The sequence below is a fragment of the Apodemus sylvaticus genome, chromosome 22 (assembly GCF_947179515.1).
Source record: "Apodemus sylvaticus chromosome 22, mApoSyl1.1, whole genome shotgun sequence".
Lineage (NCBI taxonomy): Eukaryota > Metazoa > Chordata > Mammalia > Rodentia > Muridae > Apodemus > Apodemus sylvaticus.
In genome coordinates this window covers 47,941,154-47,963,211 of record NC_067493.1, presented here as the reverse complement: position 1 = coordinate 47,963,211, position 22,058 = coordinate 47,941,154, and the positions used below count along the sequence as shown (strand labels likewise).

The 22,058-nt window shown below is 47.8% G+C and overlaps 1 protein-coding gene across 2 annotated transcripts in view; it reads right to left on the bottom strand.

Moving 5' to 3' along the window:
* The window catches only part of Ptpn11 (protein tyrosine phosphatase non-receptor type 11), a 60,874-nt gene extending 42,283 nt beyond the window's left edge, over positions 1 to 18,591 (bottom strand). For both annotated transcript variants that reach the window (XM_052167520.1, XM_052167521.1), the window contains exon 1: positions 18,379 to 18,591. In XM_052167520.1, the coding sequence (XP_052023480.1) occupies positions 18,379 to 18,392 (14 nt within the window). In that variant the 5' untranslated portion in view covers positions 18,393 to 18,591. The remainder of the gene's footprint in view (positions 1 to 18,378) is intronic.
* Between the last annotated feature and the right edge of the window lie 3,467 nt (positions 18,592 to 22,058).

Genomic DNA, 22,058 nt, shown 5'->3' with positions numbered 1-22,058 from the left:
TGTTCTTGCAAACAACCTGAGTTTAGCTTTTCCCAACACCTACACAAGAGCTAACAGCATTCTGTAACTTCAGCTCCAAGGGAACTGATGCCCTCTTCTGGCCTCAAATAGACAAATAAATAAAATATCTAAGATCTCCTTCATGAACTTCAAATGGCCAAGACTCAGGTGAGTCAATGCCAGGGCAGACCCTGTGTCTTTGGAGGCTGACATGGCTAAATACTCTCAGAGAATAAGAGTCAACGCTAACGCTGGGAGCCAAAGGCTGGGCTGGGCCGCAGAGGCAGAGTGCTTGCCTAGCAGGCAGGGAGCCTGGGTTCCACTTCAGCGCTGCCTGCATAAGGCACGCCACACAAACTAGAGGGTCCAGTACACTCTAAGATCCCATTCTCACCCACACAGGAAAGAGGAGGACAGCCTAGGCTACATGAGTCCCTGTTTTAAAAAAAAAAAAAAGTGGCAGGCGGATCTGAGTTCAAGGCCAGCCTGGTCTACATAGTGAGTTCCAGGACAGCCAGGGCTACAGAGACCCTGTCCTGAAAACCAAGCAAACAAAAGTCTTGGCTGCAGCTTCTTTGTTCTGTGGTTTCCTTCTTGATGCTCAGAGCCCCAAAGGAGTCAAAAAGTAGATAAGAGTAGGCTTCGAGCTACTCAGTTTTCAAAAAGTCTAATAGTGTTCTTGCCTTACCCACACCGGCTAAGTAAGTCTCTTTTCGTCTTGCCCACCACGTCACCATGTCACCATGCTCACTTGGCATGGTAGCCTACAGTTGAGAAGTATGAATACCTTCTATTTAAAAAAGGCTGCCTCACCTGTCACTCCAGAGGACCACAGCTCAATTCTCAAAAGAGGAGAACATTCTTTTGGGCTGGGCAGTGGTGACACATGCCTTTAATCCCAGCACTGGAGAGGCAGAGGCAAGCAGGTCTCTTGAGTTTGGGGCCTAGCCTGGTCTACAAATTCCAGAATAGCCAGGACTACACAGAGAACCCTATCTCAAAAATAAATAAAGGGAGAGAGGGAGGGAGGGAGGAAGGGAGGGAGGGAGGGAGGGAGGGAGGGAGGGAGGGAGGAAGGGAGGGAGGGAGGAAGGGAAAGGAAGGAAGGAAAAAAAGATGGGAGGGAGAGGCAGAGGCAGACAAGCAAGCAGGCATTCTCCAGTGGATAAAAATCATCCTCCAGCAAAGTTTCAAAGGTAGAAACCCAGAACCTGGTGCCACGCACTATCCTTGTTCAAATCCCAGCTAAGTGACTGAGCTAAATAACTGGCCCCTTCTAAGCCAACCACAGCTTAAACGAGAGTAATTGCCCTCTATTGCACAGAGGGTTGAGAGGGTGAGTTCATATCGTTCCCAAAGCACACAACAGTCTAGAACAGTGCCAGAGTGTCCCTAGGGCAGACAGCAATGCCTTCCTTGATCCTCAGGAGGTAGAGGCAGGAGGATCAGAATTTCAAGGTCAGCCTGGGCAAGCTGCTGAGCCCCTGTGCCTCCATTCCCTTTGTCTGTATGTGACAGAGCGCCTGCCTCTCACAGGCGAGCGGACAGGTATGTCAAGGAGCCAAACGGAGCCTCACACCTACCCAGCCTCTCTGCCTGCAGGTCACCAGATGCTTTCGGTTCAGCATTCCCTCCGCAGCCTGGCCTGTTCTCAGAAACTGACTGGACCAAGTGACCCCCTTTGCCTGTGTTTGTGCTACTTAGCCATTGTCTCCTCTACGCAGAGGCTTGGGCTGCAAGAGGAGGCACAGCTTTTGTTTTCACTTTGGAGACATGGTTTCATTTTGTAGCTCAGGCTAGCCTCACACTCTAATCCTCCCGTTTCAGCCTGGGGTTCCAGGCGTGGCACTAAGCCTGGCTCTGGCCATCATTTTCAACTTTCACTTTAGCTCTTCGGTGATCTGCAGAATTTTCCTATTTGTAGCAAGATTCAACTTTCTTTTAAATTATTTGGTATGGCTGTGTTCAGGCCACGGCACTCGTGCAGATGACAGGACAAGCTGGGAGTCGGGAGGTGTTCTCTCTTCTACCGTGTGTCCCACCATGTGTGGCCCCTAAGGATGGAATCAGGTCATCAGGGCCAACTGCAAGTGCCTTACCCACTGAGCCCCTCACAGCCCTGGGTTATCTGTACATTGTGATGATGGATATCTAGCAGTGTTTGAAAAGTTACCTATGAGCCCACACCACAACCACCAGAGTTTTTAGAAGATTTATTTATTTAATTTTTTATTTTATTTACTTATTGTATGTATTTATTTTTTTTAAAGATTTATTGTTATATGTAAGTACACTGTAGCTGTCTTTAGACACACCAGAAGAGGACATTAGATCTCATTACAGATGGTTATGAACTACCATGTGGTTGCTGGAATTTGAACTCAGGACCTTTGAAAGAGCAGTCAGTGCTCTTAACCACTGAGCCACCTCACCAGCCCCAGAAGATTTATTTTTATGTGTGTTTTGCTGGTGCATCAGATGCGTGCAGTGCAATCAGAGGCCACAAAGGACATCAGATCCTCTGAGGTCAGTTGTGAGCTGCCACATGGTGCTGGGAGCTAAACACAGGTCCTCTGGAAGAACAACAAGTGCTCTTAACCACTAGGCTATCTCTCTAGTCCCCAATTACTAAAAGGGAACTGGTGCCTCGTCGCTATGAGCAGTGGCGCAATCCCAGCCTTGCCCTCAGGAGTCAGGGCCCTTATCAGGCCTCCTGAGATGAAGACGGTGGGCTCTGCAGTTGCTTCACTGTGCAGTTAGTTATCCAGCCTGGCCCTATGATTTACCTGATGGCCTCTACTGTCCCCACTGTCTTCTCGTCCTATTTTAAAACCAAAAATCTTGTAGTGTTTGAAAAATTACCCTTAGGTCTACAATCATCAGGGGTTTGTTTGTTTTTTGTTTTTGTCTCCTTAAGACTTATTTGTATTTTGATGTGTGTGCTTTTTGTTAGTACATCAGGGCTAAGGTGGCTTATTTTTAGTGCCTTCCATGCAAGCATGGGACTCTGAGTTTGGATCCCCAGTACCGTGTAGGTGTAGGTGTGTGTGTCTGTAACCCTAGTGCTGGAGAGGTGAGGGCAGAGGACTCCGAGAGCTTGCCGGCCAGACACTTTGGCCAAAACCTGGTGAAGATGGTTCTTCCACTTTTGTGTGGGCTGTGGATTCACTGAGAAACCAGCTCTCAAAAATAAACAGAGACGGGCAGCGGTGGCCCACGCCTTTAATCCCAGCACCTGGAGGCAGAGGCAGGCAGATTTCTGAGTTCAAGGCTGGCCTGGTCTACAGAGAAAGTTCCAGGACAGCCAGGGCTACAGAAAAACCCTATCTGGAAAAACCAAAAAACAAAACATAAAAATGAAGTGGCGAGCAATGGAGGAATCGCCTGGGTCAGCCTCTGACCTCCACGTGTACCTGCACACACACACATGCAGACACTGTACACATGCAGACACTGCACACAGAAAGAAGAAAAATCTCAAGATTAAAAAGAAACAAGTTCTCAAGTCTGTCACTGACCAGGCAGATCTCTGCAAGTTGAAGGTCAGGCCAGCCCCAGCCAATGATACAGTTGAGACTTTAGTCCTCACCCTCCGGTGGCGGCGTCCTCAAGTGCATTGTTAACTGCTGTCACCGAAACCCACTGTGCTTTCACCATACTCAGTCCTAGCTCCCCATCCCACTTGGCTACAGTCGATGGCTCAAGGGTGTAGGTGTGTATGTGCGCCTGTCTGTCTGTGTATACACATGCAGGCACACGAGTGTGCCTCTGTACACACACAAAGGCTGCTTCTTCAACACTCTGCTCTTCTTTTGAGGCAAGAGCTCTCACTTGCCCAGGTTACACCAGAGGCTGGCAACTGACCTGCCCTCAAGTTCCAAGGCTCCACACACTCCACCACTTCCAGCTTTTTTTACTCAAGAAGTATTTATTTAGCTGGGCAGTGGTGGCGCATGTCTTTAATTGCAGCACTTGGGAGGCAGAGGCAGGCGGATTTCTGAGTTCGAGGCCAGCCTGGTCTACAGAGTAAGTTCCAGGACAGCAAGAGGTATACAGAGAAACCCTGTCTTGAAAACAAACAAACAAACAAAAAAAAAGAAGTACTTCTTTTTTACTTTATGAGTTTTTCCACTTGCATGCATATATGTGTACTGTGTCTGTTCCAGTGATGGTCAGAAGAGGGGGTTTGATCTCCTGGAACTGAAGTTGTAGGCAGTTGTGAGCTGCCATGTGAGTTCCCATGCTCCACTGGGAAGTGACTGGAGCCTTCTGCAAGGGCAGCCAGAACTCTTCAACACAGCAGCTCTGCAGCCCCCACCCAGCTCCAAGCCAACATGGGCTTGGGGAGCTGCACTCAGGTCCTCTGCTCATACACACAGGCAGTTTAGAAACAATTTCTAGCCACTACTGTTTTTAACTATGCCTCATTGCCAAGCTGTCCCTGAACTCCAGGATCAAGCTCCCCTCCTCCCCTCAGCCTCCTGAGTAGCTGGAGTTACAGGTACCCAGCACGTACCAGATTTTTTTTTTTTTAAGGTTTTTCGAGACAGGGTTTCTCTGTGTAACTCTGGCTGTCCTGGAACTCACTCTGAAGACCAGGCTGGCGTCGAAATCAGAAATCCGCCTGCCTCTCTTTCTTGCTTCTCTTGCCCCTGCCTACCCCTTTCTTGTCTCTTGCCTGCTTGGCCTCTTCTCTCTCCCCCTTTCTTTACCCCCTCTCTCCACGTGGTCATGGCCGGCCTCTACTTTTTTCTCTTTCCTTCTCTTTGCCTTTCTCTGCCTCCACTACCCTCTTAAGCTCCCTCCTCATTCCCTGAATAAACACTATTCTATACTTAAAAAAAAAAAAAGAAAGAAAGAAAGAAATCCACCTGCCTCTGCCTCCCAAGTGCAGATTAAAGGCATGCACTACCACTGCCCAGCCACGTACCAGATTTTATTTATGTGTGTATATGATGCTGGGAACTGAGCCCACAGCCTCATATGCACTCCACAAGCTCTCTCCAGGCCACTGAGCCAACCACAGCCCCTGCCCCTCTGACCTTTGAGATCAAGCCACTGAGCCAGCCATAGCCCCTGCCCCTTTGACCTTTGAGACTCAGTATCTTTGGGAATCTTAATGAAAAGATAAACATTCTTTCTAAAATCTTTTTAGTTCATCTGTGACAGGTCAGATAGGTAGGAACTAGGTAAGTATGGTAGTACAAGACTATGTAACCCTGTTACCCGAAAGGTAAGAAGAGCCCAAGTTCAAGGCTTCCAAGTACATCAAAGCCAGCCTGAGCAACACAGTAAGACTCTATCCAAAAAAAACCCCAAAAAACCAAAGAAAACAACAATGTAACCAGTGTGAACAATGTAGCCAATGTAAGCAATGTGAAGAGCACTCGCTCAGTTGTGAATCCGAGTTGAAGGCTTGCCACGTGTGCACAAGGCCCTGAGTACAATCCCAGGGGCCACAGGAGAGGGTAGAGGACGGCCAGGCGTGGTGACACAAGCCATTAATCCCAGCAACTGGATGGTAGAGGTAGGATGATGTCGCTGAGTCCCAGGCCAGTGAGGGAGTCAAAGTGAGATCCTGGCGTCCTGTTCAAAAAGAGAGCAAGGGGGCTGGAGAGATGGCTCAGTGGGTAAGAGCACCGACTGCTCTTCCAAAGGTCATGAGTTCAAATCCCAGCAACCACATGGTGGCTCACAACCACTCGAAAAGAGATCTGAGGCCCTCTTCCCGTGTCTGAAAACAGCTACAGTGTACTTACATATAATAAATAAATAAATCTTTAAAAAAAAAAAAAGAGAGCAAGGAAGAACGGAAGAGATAAGGCTGGAAACCCAGCTTCCTTCAGACACACAGTCTTAGGAAGACTCGCCTCTATGAGACTCGCTTTTAGCAACACTGCATAAATTACCAAGCTCACACTGTCTGTGCCTCTGACCAGTGGAAAGTGGTTCCATCTCAATTTGCATCTCTGACACCTTTTCATGTTTCTGGTTTGCTGACAGTCCCCTGATTTCCTTTCTGAGCTATCAGCTTCTCATCCAATTCTGTGTGTATCTTTTAGGTTTTCTAAGAGAGGCCTTCATGAGTTCAAGACAGCTCTGCACTCTATAGAGCTGAGGATGACCTTGAATCTCAGCCCTCCTGCTTCACCCCAGTACTGGGACTTTTCCCCTTCTGAAGTCTTTCTGAGCACTGTGCAGGAGGGGTCATGGTGTAACCAGAAGGCAGCCCTCTGCTACAGGCATGGCAGCTATCTCAGGCTTTGTACCCTCTTCCTCGGATGCTTTTTTCCTACACAAGTTCCTCTTGATGGAGTTAAATTTGCCAGATTTTCCATTGTGGGTTCTAAGTTCCTGCCATGCTTTGAGATGAACCTGAGTGAGCACTGTCATGCGGTGAAGTGAGTTAATGTAACGCCAGTGTCATGCACAAGCCAGACCAGACACTCAGCTCTGGAAGCAGGCATGGTCTCTCACAGGCCAGCAAGATGGCTCAGTGGTTAAAAGCATTTGCCATCACAGCTAACCATCTGAGTTTGGTCCACAGAACCCACATGGTGAAAGGAGAAAAGTTGTCTCCCACAAGTTGTCCTCTGACTTTCTTATGTGTCATGTCAACGATGTGCCCTCCCCCAAAATATGAACACACACACACACACACGCACGCACGCACGCACGCACGCACGCACGCCAAGTAAGTAAATACAATCATAAGGCCAGTTAGACAGCTCAGGAGTAAAGCACTTACTGTCCATCATGGCAAAGGAGAAAACCATCTCTTGAACGTTGTCCTCCAACCACACCCAGGGACAGACACAAACAAACACACTCACTTTCTCTCATTCATAAAATAAGAAAGCAAAATTTAAAACAAAATAAAAATTTTTAATACTAATTTAAAAAAATAAACACAGTAAAATCTCATATTTTATTAGAGCCCTTCCCCTGGGTAATGCACAATTCAGTGCCTGGTCCAGATCTCAAGGCTAGACCATGGGGGCAGAGGACTGAAGATGTGTCTATTTCTTTCTCAGTGGAGCCCAAACTCCTGCAAAGGACTAACACACAGCAAGATATCCTTGGCTAAGGACTAACACGGCAAGGTATTCTCAAGTCAGAAGAAGCTCACTCTGCAGCCCAGGAGGCTCTTCCTGCCTCAGCCTCCCCAGCGGTGGGACACAGAAGTGCACTCCTCAGTGCAGCCAGCGGGTCCCCGACTGTAGAGAACGGAATCGATTCTAGTACCTCCCATATCCTGGACACACGCAGCTGATGAAGCAAGCTACCATCTACGGGGCACTGTGTGATGTTAAGAATTTGGGATGGTCAGCCAGAGATGTGAAAGAAGAAAGATCAGGAATTCAAGGGCACCTCAGCTACATAAAAAGTATATAGGCTAGCCTGAGCTACATGAGACCCTTTCTCAAAAAGCACAAATTTAAACAGTGGCTATCTAAGGACTTGGTATAAGCTACAAGCTTATTCCAAAGCCTCTCCCATGAGGACTATCAAGTTCCCATATTCCTGCTAACATGGCTGGAGGGAACTCTCAGCCATCTGTCTCTGTACTGCTGTACTGCATCCTAACTCGCACTTTTCCCAGTTCTGTCCCAAGCCCAGCCTTACACAGCAGTGTATATCCATAGCCAATACAAACTTAAAACAATAGGGGCCAAGGCCCTTTCCACACAACCAGCAGCTCAAGTTGGGCCACACGGTGAAGAGCACCAAACAGACCCCGGGCAAAGGCCTGAAGTTCCTCTGACACAACTGAGAAGGTCCACTGTACTCATCGGGGGCCGGAAGAGAGCCAGTCATAACAGCTCTCCAGAGGTCAGGACAGACACAGGAGATAAACTTCACCTTAGACCTCAACTACTAAAAGAAAGCCATTATTTCTATTAAGTGCATTTAACAGTTAAAAAAAAAAACCAAAACAAAACCCCACATTTTGGAATTCCCTTCTATAAAGCCAACAAGGACATGTATTTTAGTATATGTGCTGCCCAAGCGAGCACAAGGACATGTATTTTAATATATATATATATACACCACACACACACACACACACCACACATATATCCATTTTTCATTTATTAACATGAGTTGTATTTTTATTAAAGTAAACACGAAGAAATAAGACTGAAATGCTAGATTATCCTCTGGGCCTAAACAAGAAAGGGGCAAGAAAGGAGAAGAAAGAATGCAGGTCTGCAGTTGAGATGGTTTTGTTTGGGGGATTTGTCTGTTTATTTGTCTTTTGGGATTTTATTTTTATTTACATATGGGATGTTTTCCTGAAGTGCCTGGGGACTCCAGAGAGTCTCCAGAGAGGGAGACTCAGGAAGAGGATGTCGAGTGCCTAGCTGGAGTCACTCACTGCTGTGGAGTTAGCCACAGTGTGCGTGCAGTCCTCTGCAGGAGTAACAAGTGCTCTCACCCCACTAAGCTGGCTCTCCAGCCCCAAGTTTTCTCAAGGTGCCATTCAACTGTGAATGAGACATTCTGATATAAATAATAATATAGTATAAATAATAATATAGTATAAAGTCAATACTAACGCCATGGGTTGCTTCTCCCCAGACAGCTAGGGCTACACAAAGAATCGCCATCAGGGGGAGGAGAAAACGGAAATGCACAGCTGAAGGGAGTCTGTGACACATTCCTGTAATCCCAGCTATTAGGCTGAAACAAGAGGACTGTGAGTTCAAGGCCAGCCTGGGCTAAAGTTAAAGGTCACCCTGGGCCACATAAACTGTTCCAGGCCAGCCTGGAAAAACCTGGTGAGATCCTGTCTCCAATTAAAATTAGAGCAAATATATAACCATCTATAAGGCCAGTCCCAGGAGACCCAACACCCTGTTCTGGCTTCCTCAGAGACACACAGTACATAGACATACATATAAACAGAACGCCTGTACACATAAAAATAAATACCATTCTGTAAACCATACTAAACTCTGGAGCCACACATGGAGGTGAGCCCCTAGAACCCCAGCCCTCAGGAAGGAGAAGTGGAAATGCCCACAGCTTGTGCAGGCAGGGTATCCAGCAAGTTCAACCAGGACCACACAGAGACACATAAAGGTGAATGAACACTGTTCGCACAGGATTGGCGGAGGGCCTAGGGAGCTGGCTCCATGGTTAGAGCACTTGCTACCCTTACATCTGTGCTCACGTTCACACATCCCACATTAAGGACACACACACACATACACACACAATTTTAAAAAGTAAAAATCTTTAAGTTCAAATTTAAATTTCAAAGAAAAAGTACATTTTTAAAACACTATAAAGATAATTTTTTTGGAGGCCAGCCTAGTCTTCAGAGTAAGTACCAGGACAGCCAGGGCTACACAGTGCAATCCTGTCTAAAGAAGAGAAGAAGGGGAGGGGAGGGGGGAGGGAAGGGGAGGGGAGGGGAGGGGAGGAGAGGAGAGAAGAGAAGAAAGAAAAGAAAAAAGGAAGGAAGGAAGACAGAAAGAAAGAAAGAAAGGAAGAAGAAAGAAAGAAAGAAAGAAAGAGAAAGAAAGAAGAAAGAAAGGAAGAAGAAAGAAAAGAAGAAAGAAGAAGAAAGAAAGAAAGAAAGAAAGAGAGGGGGAGGGAGAGAGAAAGAAGGAAGAAGAAGGAAGGAAGGAAGGAAGGAAGGAAGGAAGGAAGGAAGGAAGGGAAGAGGGAAGAAGGAAAGAAAGAAAGAAAGAAAGAAAGAAAGAAAGAAGAGGAAAGAAAAGAAAGAAAGGAAGGAAGGAAGGAAGGAAGGAAGGAAGGAAGGAAGGAAGGAAAGAAAAAAGAGAAAACAAAACAACTTTTTGTTTGAGACACGGTTTCACTGTGTAACCTGGGGTAGCCTCCAACTTGAAACTAATCATCCTGCCTCAGCCTCCAAACTGCTAGTATTATAGTAAGGAACTACATGCAGTCTGAAAGCAAGTTTAACCATTAGTCTGCTACTTACTTCTAACTCAGGGCTGGCTGGGTCCTTACTCTGGCTATCTCAGTCTCCCCTCTTCCCTAGAGCATCCACTATGGACACAGACATAGGTGTGGGAGGTACTGTGAGAGCCGCCTCCGTGCCTCAGGAGGTCCAGAAAACATACATCCCTAGCAGGCGACAGACAGGGCAAGTGGCCCTTTCCTTACCCTTCATTTTAAATAAACTGCAGTATTTCATTTACAACTTATAATTATGCCCATCCTGTTATTGAGAGTTAGAGGAGAATGATGTTTGGGAGAACCGTAGGAACCAGTGTTTAGTGCAGAGGCCCAACACGGGCAAGGTTTAGTAAGCATTAGTTTTCCACCCGCTGTGGATGTCCGGAGGGACAGAGCTCTCATGCGTAATTACAATCGTTCCCACAAGCGGTTCAGTGTGTCATTACAGTGCACTGTCTTCCCAGACACCCTGCTTCTCTGTATGACTCTGGGACGGTCCCTATGTCATCTCAAATAGGTCTTTACCAATCGAAGTTTCCACGCTATATGCCACCCCCTTGAGCCTGAATCTACATTCAACTCTGCTCTTAGCTAATTTTTTAAATAGCATTTCTGATGAGCAAAGGCTTTCCCTCAGCTCTGTAGATAACAGCTGGCTCTGCAGCCGGCAGGGAGCATGCTGACTAGGAGGAGCAGGAGATCCAGCTGCTGAGATGTTAGCTGAGAGACTAATGAGGGGACGAAGAGGAAAGTGCATTTGTAGGACTAACCTGGAGGGCTCTGTGCACTTACAGAGTTTTTGTTTGTTTTCAGTATCTGACTTATTATTATGTGTATATGAAGTGTGTGTATGAGTGTAGCTGCAAGCCACAGTATGCTACAGAGGTCAGGGGCAACTGTGGGGGTCAGGGGGCAACTGTGGGAGTCAGGACTGAATTCGGTTGGTTAGGCACGTGCAGCCCAAGCTGTGTCTTCCTCAAGGCCCTGCACTTGTTTTTTCTTCTAGGGGATTGTTTCTGGGTTTGTTGTTATTGTTTTGTTTTGAAGCAAAGTTTCATGTAGCCCAAGCTAGCCAGTCTCAAACTCCTGACCCTCTTGCCTCCACCACACAAGTGTGTGACTCTAAACATGGACCAGCAGAGTCTCTGGCTCAAGTACTTCGGGACATTAGGTACTGAAACAAACACACCCCTGGTACTGAGCAGAATCCACCATGGCAGGGACTACCCCACAAACCCGCCGCAGTAGTACAGCCATGAGCAGTGTCTGCACACCAAGGAAAGGCACAATTGAGTTTATCAATGAAGTGGCTGCTATTTACTGACCAACAAGACTCTGGAGGATGGCTAGGGAGTGTTGTGCATGCATCCATGCATCCCAGCAGAAGTACTTATGAAAAAGAGCCTCAAGTCAGCTTCTGAAACAGGCTTTAAAGCCTAATACCCAGAAGTCCTCTGCTGAGAGGACTTGAAGAAACAAAGGGCATACAATAAAGTTACACTCGAGTCAGGCAGAAACCCAGCAGCTAGGATCGTAAGTTCAAGGCCAGTTCTGCTACACAGCAAGTCTTGGAGGCCAGCCTGGGTACAGGAAACCCCGTCTCAAAGCAGCAAACAAACACAATCTGGAATGCGAGTACAAGTCTATCATCCCAGCACGCAGTGAGGCAGATGGACTGAGAGGCTCAAGGTCATCGTGGGTTCCACAGCAGCTGGGACAGCTAGGTATAGGGATTTAAACTACTGGAAGGGAATTCAAGGGGAATCCACCGCCTGGAGTAGAGACCAGGCCCACAGCTCAGCGGAAGAGCGCCTGACTAACATGCAGGAGAGCCTAGGTTCAATCCTCAGCATTGCATTAAGTAATTAACTAATTAATTAATCCAAGCTCTGGGAGCAAAGCTGTGTGCCACCACACAGTAATAATAGATAGAATTCAGTAAAACAAATGCTGATGTAACAACAGGCGACACCACAGTGCTGACATCTGTTCTGAGAGCTTCCCGCCTCAGGACACAGGAAGAGCAGCTGCAGCGAGGAGGGGTTAGAGTTAGAGGTCCACAGTCTCCTTTCAGCTCCTTGCCAGCAAATAAGTGACCCTGTTCTACCCTTCTCACCTCTAGCCCCAGAATAATCACGTGTCTTGAAGCAGGAACACCACAGCTTGGTGCTCAGAGCAGATGACAACAGTCCCCTCCCCTAGGTACATGTGAGTATAAGGAGGGCTAAGTCGGAGAAAAGCAGTCATTAGGAACAAGCAATCTAAGCTACAAAAAAATCGTCAGAGCAGCTCTTCTCTGGTAGCAGCCGCTCCGTCCAGATAAGTCACTGTCTTCTGGCGTCTCACTGGTCAGCATCTCTGCTCTGATGACAAGGCAATAAAGGAAACAGCCTCCAGAAGCCAGTTCCCAGAGTGCTTCTCCCCCACTTCAAAGCCTCGCTCTGTCTGATCTCACTGAACCCCCTCCTGCGCTCCTGCCTTCCCAGGAGCCAGAAGGATATTTTTAAACAGATCAGCTCACGCCACTCCCCATCACATCCTTCTAGGGCTTTTCACTGCTCTGGGGTGCACATGACACTGAAGACCTTAGGAGTACCCACAGGGCTGGGGGTGTAGCTAAGGGGCAGAGCACGGGCTAAGCTGCAAGAGGCCCTAGGTTCCATCCCCAGCACAAGAAAGGGAAAAAATTAAGGAAGGAAGGAAGGAAGGAAGGAAGGAAGGAAGGAAGGAAGGAAGGAAGGAAGGAAGGAAGGAAGGAAGGAAGGAATGATTCTGTATGGTTTAATCCCCACCACATATGCACCCCTAGTCCCATAGGCCCTGTTCCCTCCTGCTCACAAACACACCTGAGAGCTCAGCTCTTTTATACCGTGCACGGATTCCTCAGACCCGCAACACTCAATGCCTAGCGCAGGAGCTGGTATACAGTAACCCTACCCTGAGTTCAGTGAACAAGAGGTAGTCACACCCTAGTCACAACACTCAGGAAGCTGAAGTGGGAAGTGAAGGGGTTTAAAAAGAGAGAGTATAGGGGGTTAGGGGAGTGGCTCAGCGGCGTGGGGGAAGGTGTCCAGGCGGGCCCTTGCCTGGGCACCTCTGCCCGAGGGACCACACACACACAGGCATAGTATAGAATAGAGTTTATTCAGAGTAGGGGATGGGAGTTAGTGGTAGAGAGAGGCAGAGAGAGAGAGAGAGAGAGAGAGAGAGAGAGAGGGAGGGAGGGGGAGAGAGAGAGAGAGAGAGGGAGGGAGGGAGGGAGGGGGAGAGCGAGAGAGAAAGAGAGAGAGAGAGAATAGAGAGAGTGGAGGCCGGCCATGACCCTGTGGAGAGGGAGGGGAAGAGCCCAAGGGGCAGAGAGGTGAGAGAATGTGGGAGAGCGGAGAGCAAAGAGAGAGAGGAGGGGCAAGTAGCCCCTCTTATATTTGGGCCAGATCTCTGGGGCGGGGCATACCTGGCTATTGCCAGGTAGGTGTGGGATGGAGCTTAGACAAAACATCAACAGTAAGACCTTGATCCTAATAAGCATGGGTTAGGTGAGACCCTGTCTGTAAATAAATAAAAGAGCCAGGCATGGTGGTGTGCACCTATAACCCCAGCACTATGGGGCAGCAGGGGGATCATAGGTTTGAAAACATCCTCAGCTAACTGTAAGTTTTAGACCAGACAAGCTACATGAGACCTGTCACAATGAACAAAATAAACTCATCAGTGAATGGACAGACATTTCATTACTGTGGGCTGATACAGTAAGAAGGACTTGCTTTTGTTTCTGATTTTGTTTTTAAGTTCATGTCTTCCAACACCCAGGCAGCCCTCAAATTCACAGCAATTCTCTTGCCCCGGGCTCCTGAGTGCTGGGATTACAGGTGTGCACCACCAGACCTGGAATTATCTTTAACACAGACATGTAGACTACATCCTCTGTAGACTTGAAGATGTAGGTTGGTGATAGTGTTTGCCTAGTGTGCTAAGGCTCTGGGTCCAAGCCCAGTACTACAAACACTGAAGTAGAGTGTGGTAGCATGTGCCTGTAATGCCAGCACTCAGGAGACATAGAAGCATGAGGGTTCTAAGTTTGAGAACAGTCTGAACTATACAGAGACACCCTGTCTCTAATTAAAACAGACTACGTGCAGGCAGTGAGGGGACTCTAGCCAGCTCTGACAGGCCTGCCTCTGGCAGGTCTTGCCCTTATCCCCATTCCCTCTGACTTGCTAAATAACTGTTAGATTATATTCTTAAAGCTGGCCACCAAGGTTTATGCCCTTATTTGGCCACTTCCTCCTCCTGAAGCTGACCACCAAGGTCCAGCTATCAAAGTACTGTAGTCCAGCAATCAAAAGTCCCCTTTGTCTCACCTAATTAACATGCATAGTTAAATTTAAACACCTCATTCTAACACATGGCTTCCCTTTTTACCTTTATAAACCCCCATTTTCCTATGGGCCACAGCTGTCTCCTCTCTCGGCAGTTCCCTGGGACAAATACCCCTGTCCCCTCTGTCTTCTCCTTCATCCTGTGTCTCCTGTCTTTGTCTCATATTTCTTGCCCTCTGTCTCTCTGGGGCAAAAAAATCTCCTTGTGCTGAGAACTTAGTCTCAGAGGTCCTGAGCCAGTACCACACATACATTACCTAAGTACTTTTAAACATACATAATTGCACTTAAGTGTACATTACAATGTATTCAAACAAATGTTTTCTACATGATATTCATTATCACACACCAATCAACTGCAGATCTCAACTTGGTATTAGTTTTATCCAACTCTTTTGGTGTTCATGAAGTCAGACTCCTTCATAAACTCTATGCTCCTTGCGAAGATGCACAGTCCACAGCCCCGTTCCCATGACAGCACTACCAAGAACCACAGCAACTTTGCTAAACACACACCATACTCTCGAAGAACTGGGCTGCACTTTGGAACATCTGAGCCCATTTGAGGGCTCTTAAGCCCTGGAACGGCTGAAAACTCCCTAGTAGCTGCCCACCAACAGTGTTTGCCCTTCCCCTAAAAGTGTCATTCTCGGATGGCAAGTGCTGCCTGTGTTTCCTAAGCAAAGAGCACGCAGCTCAGTGTCCCTATTGTTCTGTGGCCGCCTATGTCCACCAGGGCCTCCCAGTGACAATTACAAACAAGAGTTGGCTCTGCCTTTCCAAGATCATGTGCATCTCCTAACAGTGTACACATTGAGCATAAGCAAGAATGGAAAGCAATCGGAACAGCCTGTGCCCTTGGGCAATGCCAGCCCAAATCCCGACTCTTTATAGGGCCACGCCGTGAAAAAGACAGCAAGGCGCACTGGAGAGGCCCGAGCACCACAGGTTCTCCCCAGGGAAAATACCAATGTGGCTGCCAGGGAGCACCTGGGACAAAATGTACTTGCCCTGCAATGACAAACCAGAACCCTCCAGTCTGAGGGCAGCTCAGCACTCCACCCTCGGCGCCAGTTAGCACTTGTACCTTAGAGGAACAGAAAGCAACTGAAGAGAGAAGAGTGGAGAGGGCAGGCAGTGGTGTCGGCTGGGGGAGAGCAAGGTAGGGCACAAGACAGCTTTAACATCTAGTTCATTCATTATCCTCTCAGCTGGATGGCTCGGGACCAGCCATTCAATTATTCCATGCTTTAGTTTCCCTGCCTTCAAGGGGGAGAAGCCAACAGGCTAAATGTACCTACATTGGTTCCGGAATGCTCATGAGAAGTAGTCTGCAAGACTAATCAAAATGAACTGTTTTAGGACTAGAGTTAGAGTACCACTCACGAAGTAGAGGCAAGAGGCTCTCTGTGCACTCAAGGTCAGCCTGCTCTGCATAGCAAATTCTAGGCCAACCGGAATGACATGGTGAGACCCTGTCTAGCTTACTGTGATAATTAAGTAAGTAAAATGAGCATCGATATGGTGTCTGCCATCCAAGTGTCAGTTCCTATGATCACTTCCTCAAAAGGACCTTCCCTGAATTGAATCCCCATCCGAACTCAAGAGTTCTCGGATCCTCAGGCCAGCAGGACGGCTCCGTGTGGAACTGTTCTTTGCCTAACAACCTGAGCTCCATCCCTAGAATGTAACTGTTTTCTGACTTACACACACACACACACACACACAGACACCCCACTGAGATGACATCATGGAGAAAAACAAAAAACAAAGTGCACCAGTATAAACAGTTGCTGCTCTTGAAGAGGACCCAAGTTTCATTCCCAGCACGTATGGGAGGCAACTTAAAACTACCCTTAACTACAAGTCCAAGGGATCTGACACACTCCTCTGACCTCTGCAAACACAAACACACACACACACACACACACACACGCACACAAATTTTCTTTAAAAAAAAAAAAAAAAACCAAGACCATTTGGAACTGACGAAGGTACTGAAACATCCTTGGAGGAGAACCGAGTCAAAGACAGTGCTCTCCAGCAATGGAGCAGACTCTACCTATGCAGAGGCTCCCAGCAGTGCTGCTGGGACACCCACACTTCACACAATAACCAATTACTGGCCCGGGGTGGGAATGAGGCATGCGCATGCTGCCCACACTTGCAAGGTGTCCATACACGTAAAATCAGAATCAATCTTTATAAAACAAGGAAAGCAGAACTCAAAGATATGGACCAGCCGTATGCAGCTCCCACAGAGTTAGACTGGAAAAGAAACAGTGACAGCCCTTTTGCAAACAGGGCTGTCACCTCGTAAATTCAACCATTCAACTTGGCTGCTGAAGACAGGTGAAACCATGCTGACACCTCTGCAGGAGCAGTCACAGAATCACATGTGAGTGACAAATTCTAGAGACAGCCAAAGGTCCTCCAAAAGGATAAGTAAGCAAGCAGCCCCACAGTGGAATGCTGCACAAACAGTAGCTGCAAGTAATGAACTCTCAGAGAATACTCGAGAATACTCGGAAAGGGTACACTATACCAGGGTGTGGCGGTGCATGTTACCAAGCCTCAAGCCTGAGTGCAATCCCTGGTACCTGTGTGGTAGAAAGGCAATTTCTACATGTTGTCTTCCGACTACAAATGCATACCATGACATGGGCCCACACACAATGAATAAATACATGTTTAAAAAAAAAAAAAAACTCTCGCCGGATGGTGGCGGCACACACCTGTAATCCCAGCACTCTGGGAGGCAGAGACAGGGAGGATTTCTGAGTTCGAGGCCAGCCTGGTCTACAGAGTGAGTTCCAGGACAGCCAGGGCTATACAGAGAAACCCTGTCTCGAAAAAAAACCAAATCCAAAAAACAAAAAACAAAAAACAAAAAAAACAAAAAAAAACCTCAATAATAAAAATCAGGACTCTCTCCCCCCCAAAAAAAGTCCATATTTGTGTAATGCCATTAATATAAAATTCTAAGAAATGTAACAGAACAGAACAGAACGGTGGTCTGAGGGAACGCAGAGCAAGCTGAGGAAGCCTCACCAGGAGTGGCGGTCATGTTCATTAGCTTGACTTGACTGCTGTAATGGTCTCAAGTATACACAAAAATCAAGGTTTATCAAACTGTCCACCGAATCAGATGCAACTTATCTCAATAAAGCTGATTTTTAAAACTAAAAGAAAACAAACTCTCATAGTAATCCAGCCTGTAACCCCAGCAGTTAGGAGGTTGAAATAAAGGGAATGTAACTTAGAGGCTAACCTGGGCAACACAGTGAGAGATTCCCACCTCTTACCAGGGTAACATGCCACCATGTACTTAATTCTGAAAACTCAAATTGGTCGTGTTTAGGAAGAGTGCCGACCACCCACATTGTACCACTGCGGTCCGGGTTAAGCGGGCTTCTAATAAGAGCAAAGTCAATGTCAGTAATTGAGTCTCGTTACCCTGAAGTTGAAACTCACTAATCCTTCTCCTGATCTCAGCTTCAAATCCTGTCCTGTGACGAGCACGTTATTTCCGAGCCTCAGTTTCCACATTCGTCAAACAGGAACGTACTCGTTACCGGAGGGAACAATCCCACGACCAGATACAGAAACAGTTCCCTTCCCTCCCACCTTTCAAAGCAAAGATCACAGTGAGGAGGGAACACTCCCAGGGGCTGCAGACAGCTTCAGTTTGCCCAATTCTGGCACTTGGAGGCGAGGACACGAAAGGGGGGCACCTGAAAGGGGGTCCCGTGTAAAGGCCCCACGGTGGCCCGGGCGCCTCCCCGAGCGCGCGGGGTGGGTTATTTCGGAATCCCCAGGAGGCGACGCTCATGAGGCAATGGGTCAGGAATGCGGCGGCCGGCCGGGCCGCGGGTGTCCCCACGGGCATCCCGGGCCGCGGGAGCAGGAACTCGGGGCGGCAGGAAATGAATGGGGACCCGCGGGCGGGGCAGTGGGGCGGCGGGGAAGCCAGGCCGACGGGGAGTCCGGGTGTAACCCCCGGCGGCCGCGCAGCAGAGAGGCAGCGGGGACCCAGGCCGCAGCCCGGCCCCTGCGGGCGGCTCACCTCCGCGATGTCATGTTCCTCCCGCCTCCGGCTCCGCACGGACCCGCTGCTCGCTCAGGCTCCGCGGGGCACCGTCACATGGAGGGGCCCGAGCGAGGCCCCGCTTGGGAGCCGACACGGGAGCGGGCAGAGCCGGCCGGCTGCGCGCAGAACCCCCGCCAGGCCTGGATCCCGGACACTGCGCGGCAGCCCCGCCGCCCCGCTCGCTCCGCCCTCGCCCCGCCCCTTGCCGCTGGCGCCTGCATGATGTCATCACGCGCCCGCCACAACCACTTTCTGCTTCCGGTTTTCGGGGTCCTGACCAGTGCTGGGGTTGTGGGCTTCCTCCTCTGAATCTGTGCGACTACACACATGAACGCTTGGCAGATTCTTATAAACTGGGACGTTGCACATCGGTGCGAGTACACAATACATATCCTGTGCGGGTGCACACGCGAAAAGAAAGAAATAACCAGGAAGGGGGAACCCGAGTTTGGTTCCCAACACCTGTATGGGGCAGCCCACAACCTCCTGTAACTTCAGTTCTACGGGATCCGCAGTCCTCTTGTGCCTCCGCGGGCACTCCACTCACGTGCACATACCCACACACATACACATAATGTTTTATGGCTTATTCCTTTTTCTGGGCAAGGTGGCATACACCTTTAATCCCAGCACTAGGGAGGCAGAGGCGGGTGGATCACTGAGATCTAGACCAGCCTGGTCTGTATATTGAGTTCAGGGCATCTAAGTAGGGAGACCCCGTCAAAAAGAAAAAAATATATATTACTTTTTATATTTTTTAATGTTAGTGTATTAGTGGTTGCCTTGCATGTAAGTATGTGTGTAACTGCGTGTGTGCCTGGTGCCCAAAGAGGTCTGAAGAGAACAACAGTCCCTGGAACTGGAGTTACAAGCAATTGTGAACTGTTCCAAATGTGGGTGCTGGGAACAAAACCCAAGACCTCTGAAAAAACAGTGTTCTTACCTGCTGAACCATCTCACCAGGCTTCTCCCGTAGATTTTTTTCTTTTTGGAGGGAGGGGGTGTTTGTTTTTGAGAAAAGAAACAACCTATGCACCATGGCCATACTTTTACAGCTTGAAGTAAAATTTTCTTCTCTTTTTGCAGTTTCACCCATATCAGAATTATCAATCCTGACAAGTGATTCTTTTTTCTAAATTAAGAAATTTGACCTTTTCTCTGGGCAGTGGTGGTGCACGCCTTTAATCCCAGCGCTTGGGAGGTAGAGGCAGGCAGACTTCTGAGTTCGAGGCCAGCCTGGTCTACAGAGTGAGTTCCAGGACAGCCAGGGCTACACAGAGAAACCCTGTCTCAGAAAAAAAAAAAATATATATATATATATATATATTTTATTTATATGAATACATTGTAGCTGTCTTCTGACAAACCAGAAGAGGGCATTAGATCCTACTATAGACGGTTGTGAGCCACCATGTAGTTGCTGGGAACTGACCTCAGGACCTCTGGAAGAGCAGGAAGTGCTCTTAACCGCTGAGCCATCTCTCCAGCCTGATGAACTATTTCTGAAAATTTCCAAGTAATAGCATCAGACTGTGGATAGTGGCTGTGGATAACAGGGAAAACAAAACTCTGGGAAAGTAAAAGGAACGAACAGCATGATCATGATTTATTTTTAATTTTGGCTTTTCTAGACAGGGGTTTCTCTATGTAGCCCTGGAACTTGCTCCATAGACCAGGCTGACCTCAAACTCAGAGGTCCACCTGCTTCTGCCTCCTGAATTCTGGGATTAGAGGCGTGGGGTACCATGCCTGGCTATGATCATTTCTTTAATTTCATTTATTATTTTTACTGGGGGAGGGCCACATCAGGGCATGTACACACAACTCAGCATGTATGTGTAGAAGTGAGGGAACACCTTTAGAGTCAATTCCAGGTATCTAACTCGGGTCAAGAGTTCTATGCTAACAACACCTTGATCTGTTGATCTTGCTGCCCTCATATGTGGTAATTAGCATAGACGTCACAGAAATGACAGATGAACTCTTGTCTGTAAAAGGCCACTCTGCAGGGATAATTAAGAAGAATATCAATGCAGGCCGGGCGTGGTGGCACATACCTGTAATCCCAAAACTTGGGAGGCAGAGGAAGGCGGATTTCTGAGTTCGAGGCCAGCCTGGTCTACAGAGTGAATTCCAGGACAGCCAGGACCACAGAGAAAACCTGTCTCGGAAGAAGAAGAAGAAGAAGAAGAAGAAGAAGAAGAAGAAGAAGAAGAAGAAGAAGAAGAAGAAGAAGAAGAAGATCAGTGCAAACAAAGAGGCTACCACAAATATCCCTAAGACGGGTTGTCTCCTGTATTTGTAAAACAAGGAAAGGTCTCTGTGTAAAGTGGAAAGACGGTGAAGAAACAATGTGCCTTTAATCCCAGTTCTCAGGAGGCCGAGACTGCTAGATCTCTGAGTTTGAGGCAGCCTGGTCTATGGAGCAAGTTCCAGGACAGTCAGGGCTATATAGAGGGACTGTCTCAAAGAAATAAAACAAAGCAAAACAGAAGGAGGGGAGGTAGGGGTCAGACTGAGTATATAGCTATAGCTAGGCGGGAGAGTATTGCCTGAGAGTATGCGTGTTCAGCTTGTATGCATGACACCCTTCACCCAATACTACAGTATACAGCCAGGACTACATAGAAAGACTTTGTCTTGAAAAGATAAATTAGACCTCTCCTCCACCTTCACCAGACTCCTGAACCATGCAGACAGGAGCAAGTTGTCTTCTGAGAAGTTCTACCCAGCAGTTGACTTAGACAGATACAGATACCCATGGCCAAATAGTGAATGGAGTTTGGGGACTCTTATAGAAGAATAGGAGGAAGGATTGCTGGTCCCGGAGGGGATAGGAACTCCACACGAAGACCAACAGAGTCAACTAACCTGGACCTTTGGGGTTCTCTGAGTCTGAACTACCAACCAAGGAATATACATGGGCTGAACCTGGGCCTTCCCACACATACACAGCAGATGTGTAGCTTGGTCTTCATGTGGGTCCTGAACACCTAGTGCAGGGGCGATCCCAAAAGCTGTTGCCTGGACATGGGATATGTTCTAGCTGGCTGTCTGGACTGGCCTCAATAGGACAGGAAGTGCCTAGCCTCAAAGTGCCAGGGTTGGGGAATACTTGCGGGGGTGGGGGGGTGGGGGGTGGAACCCATCTGCTCAGAGGAGAAGGGGAGGGGGCTGGGAAGGGGGCAGTGAGCAGGCTATAAAGTAAATAAGTAAAAAAAAATTATATATATATATATATATATATATATATATATATATATATATGAAAAGATAAATTAATACAGGAGAGGAGAGGGTATCCATGGGCTTCACCCCTACAGACCATCTATAGCTTTGGCTTGTACTCAGGGAAATGGAGTTTCATGGTGGAAGGTGAGAGCTGGCTTCTGAAAATTGCCCGTTTACTTCCACCTGGGTGCTGCTCAGTCTACACATCAGCACTTATATACATACGTGATGCATACTCTCTCTCACACACACACATATACACACACACATATATTATACACACATATATACACAAATACACACAAACCACACACATTACAAATTCACACATACACGCATCACATACACTCACACAGACATCAAAAAATCCCACATACACATTCACATACACACACACACACACACACACACACACACACATTTAA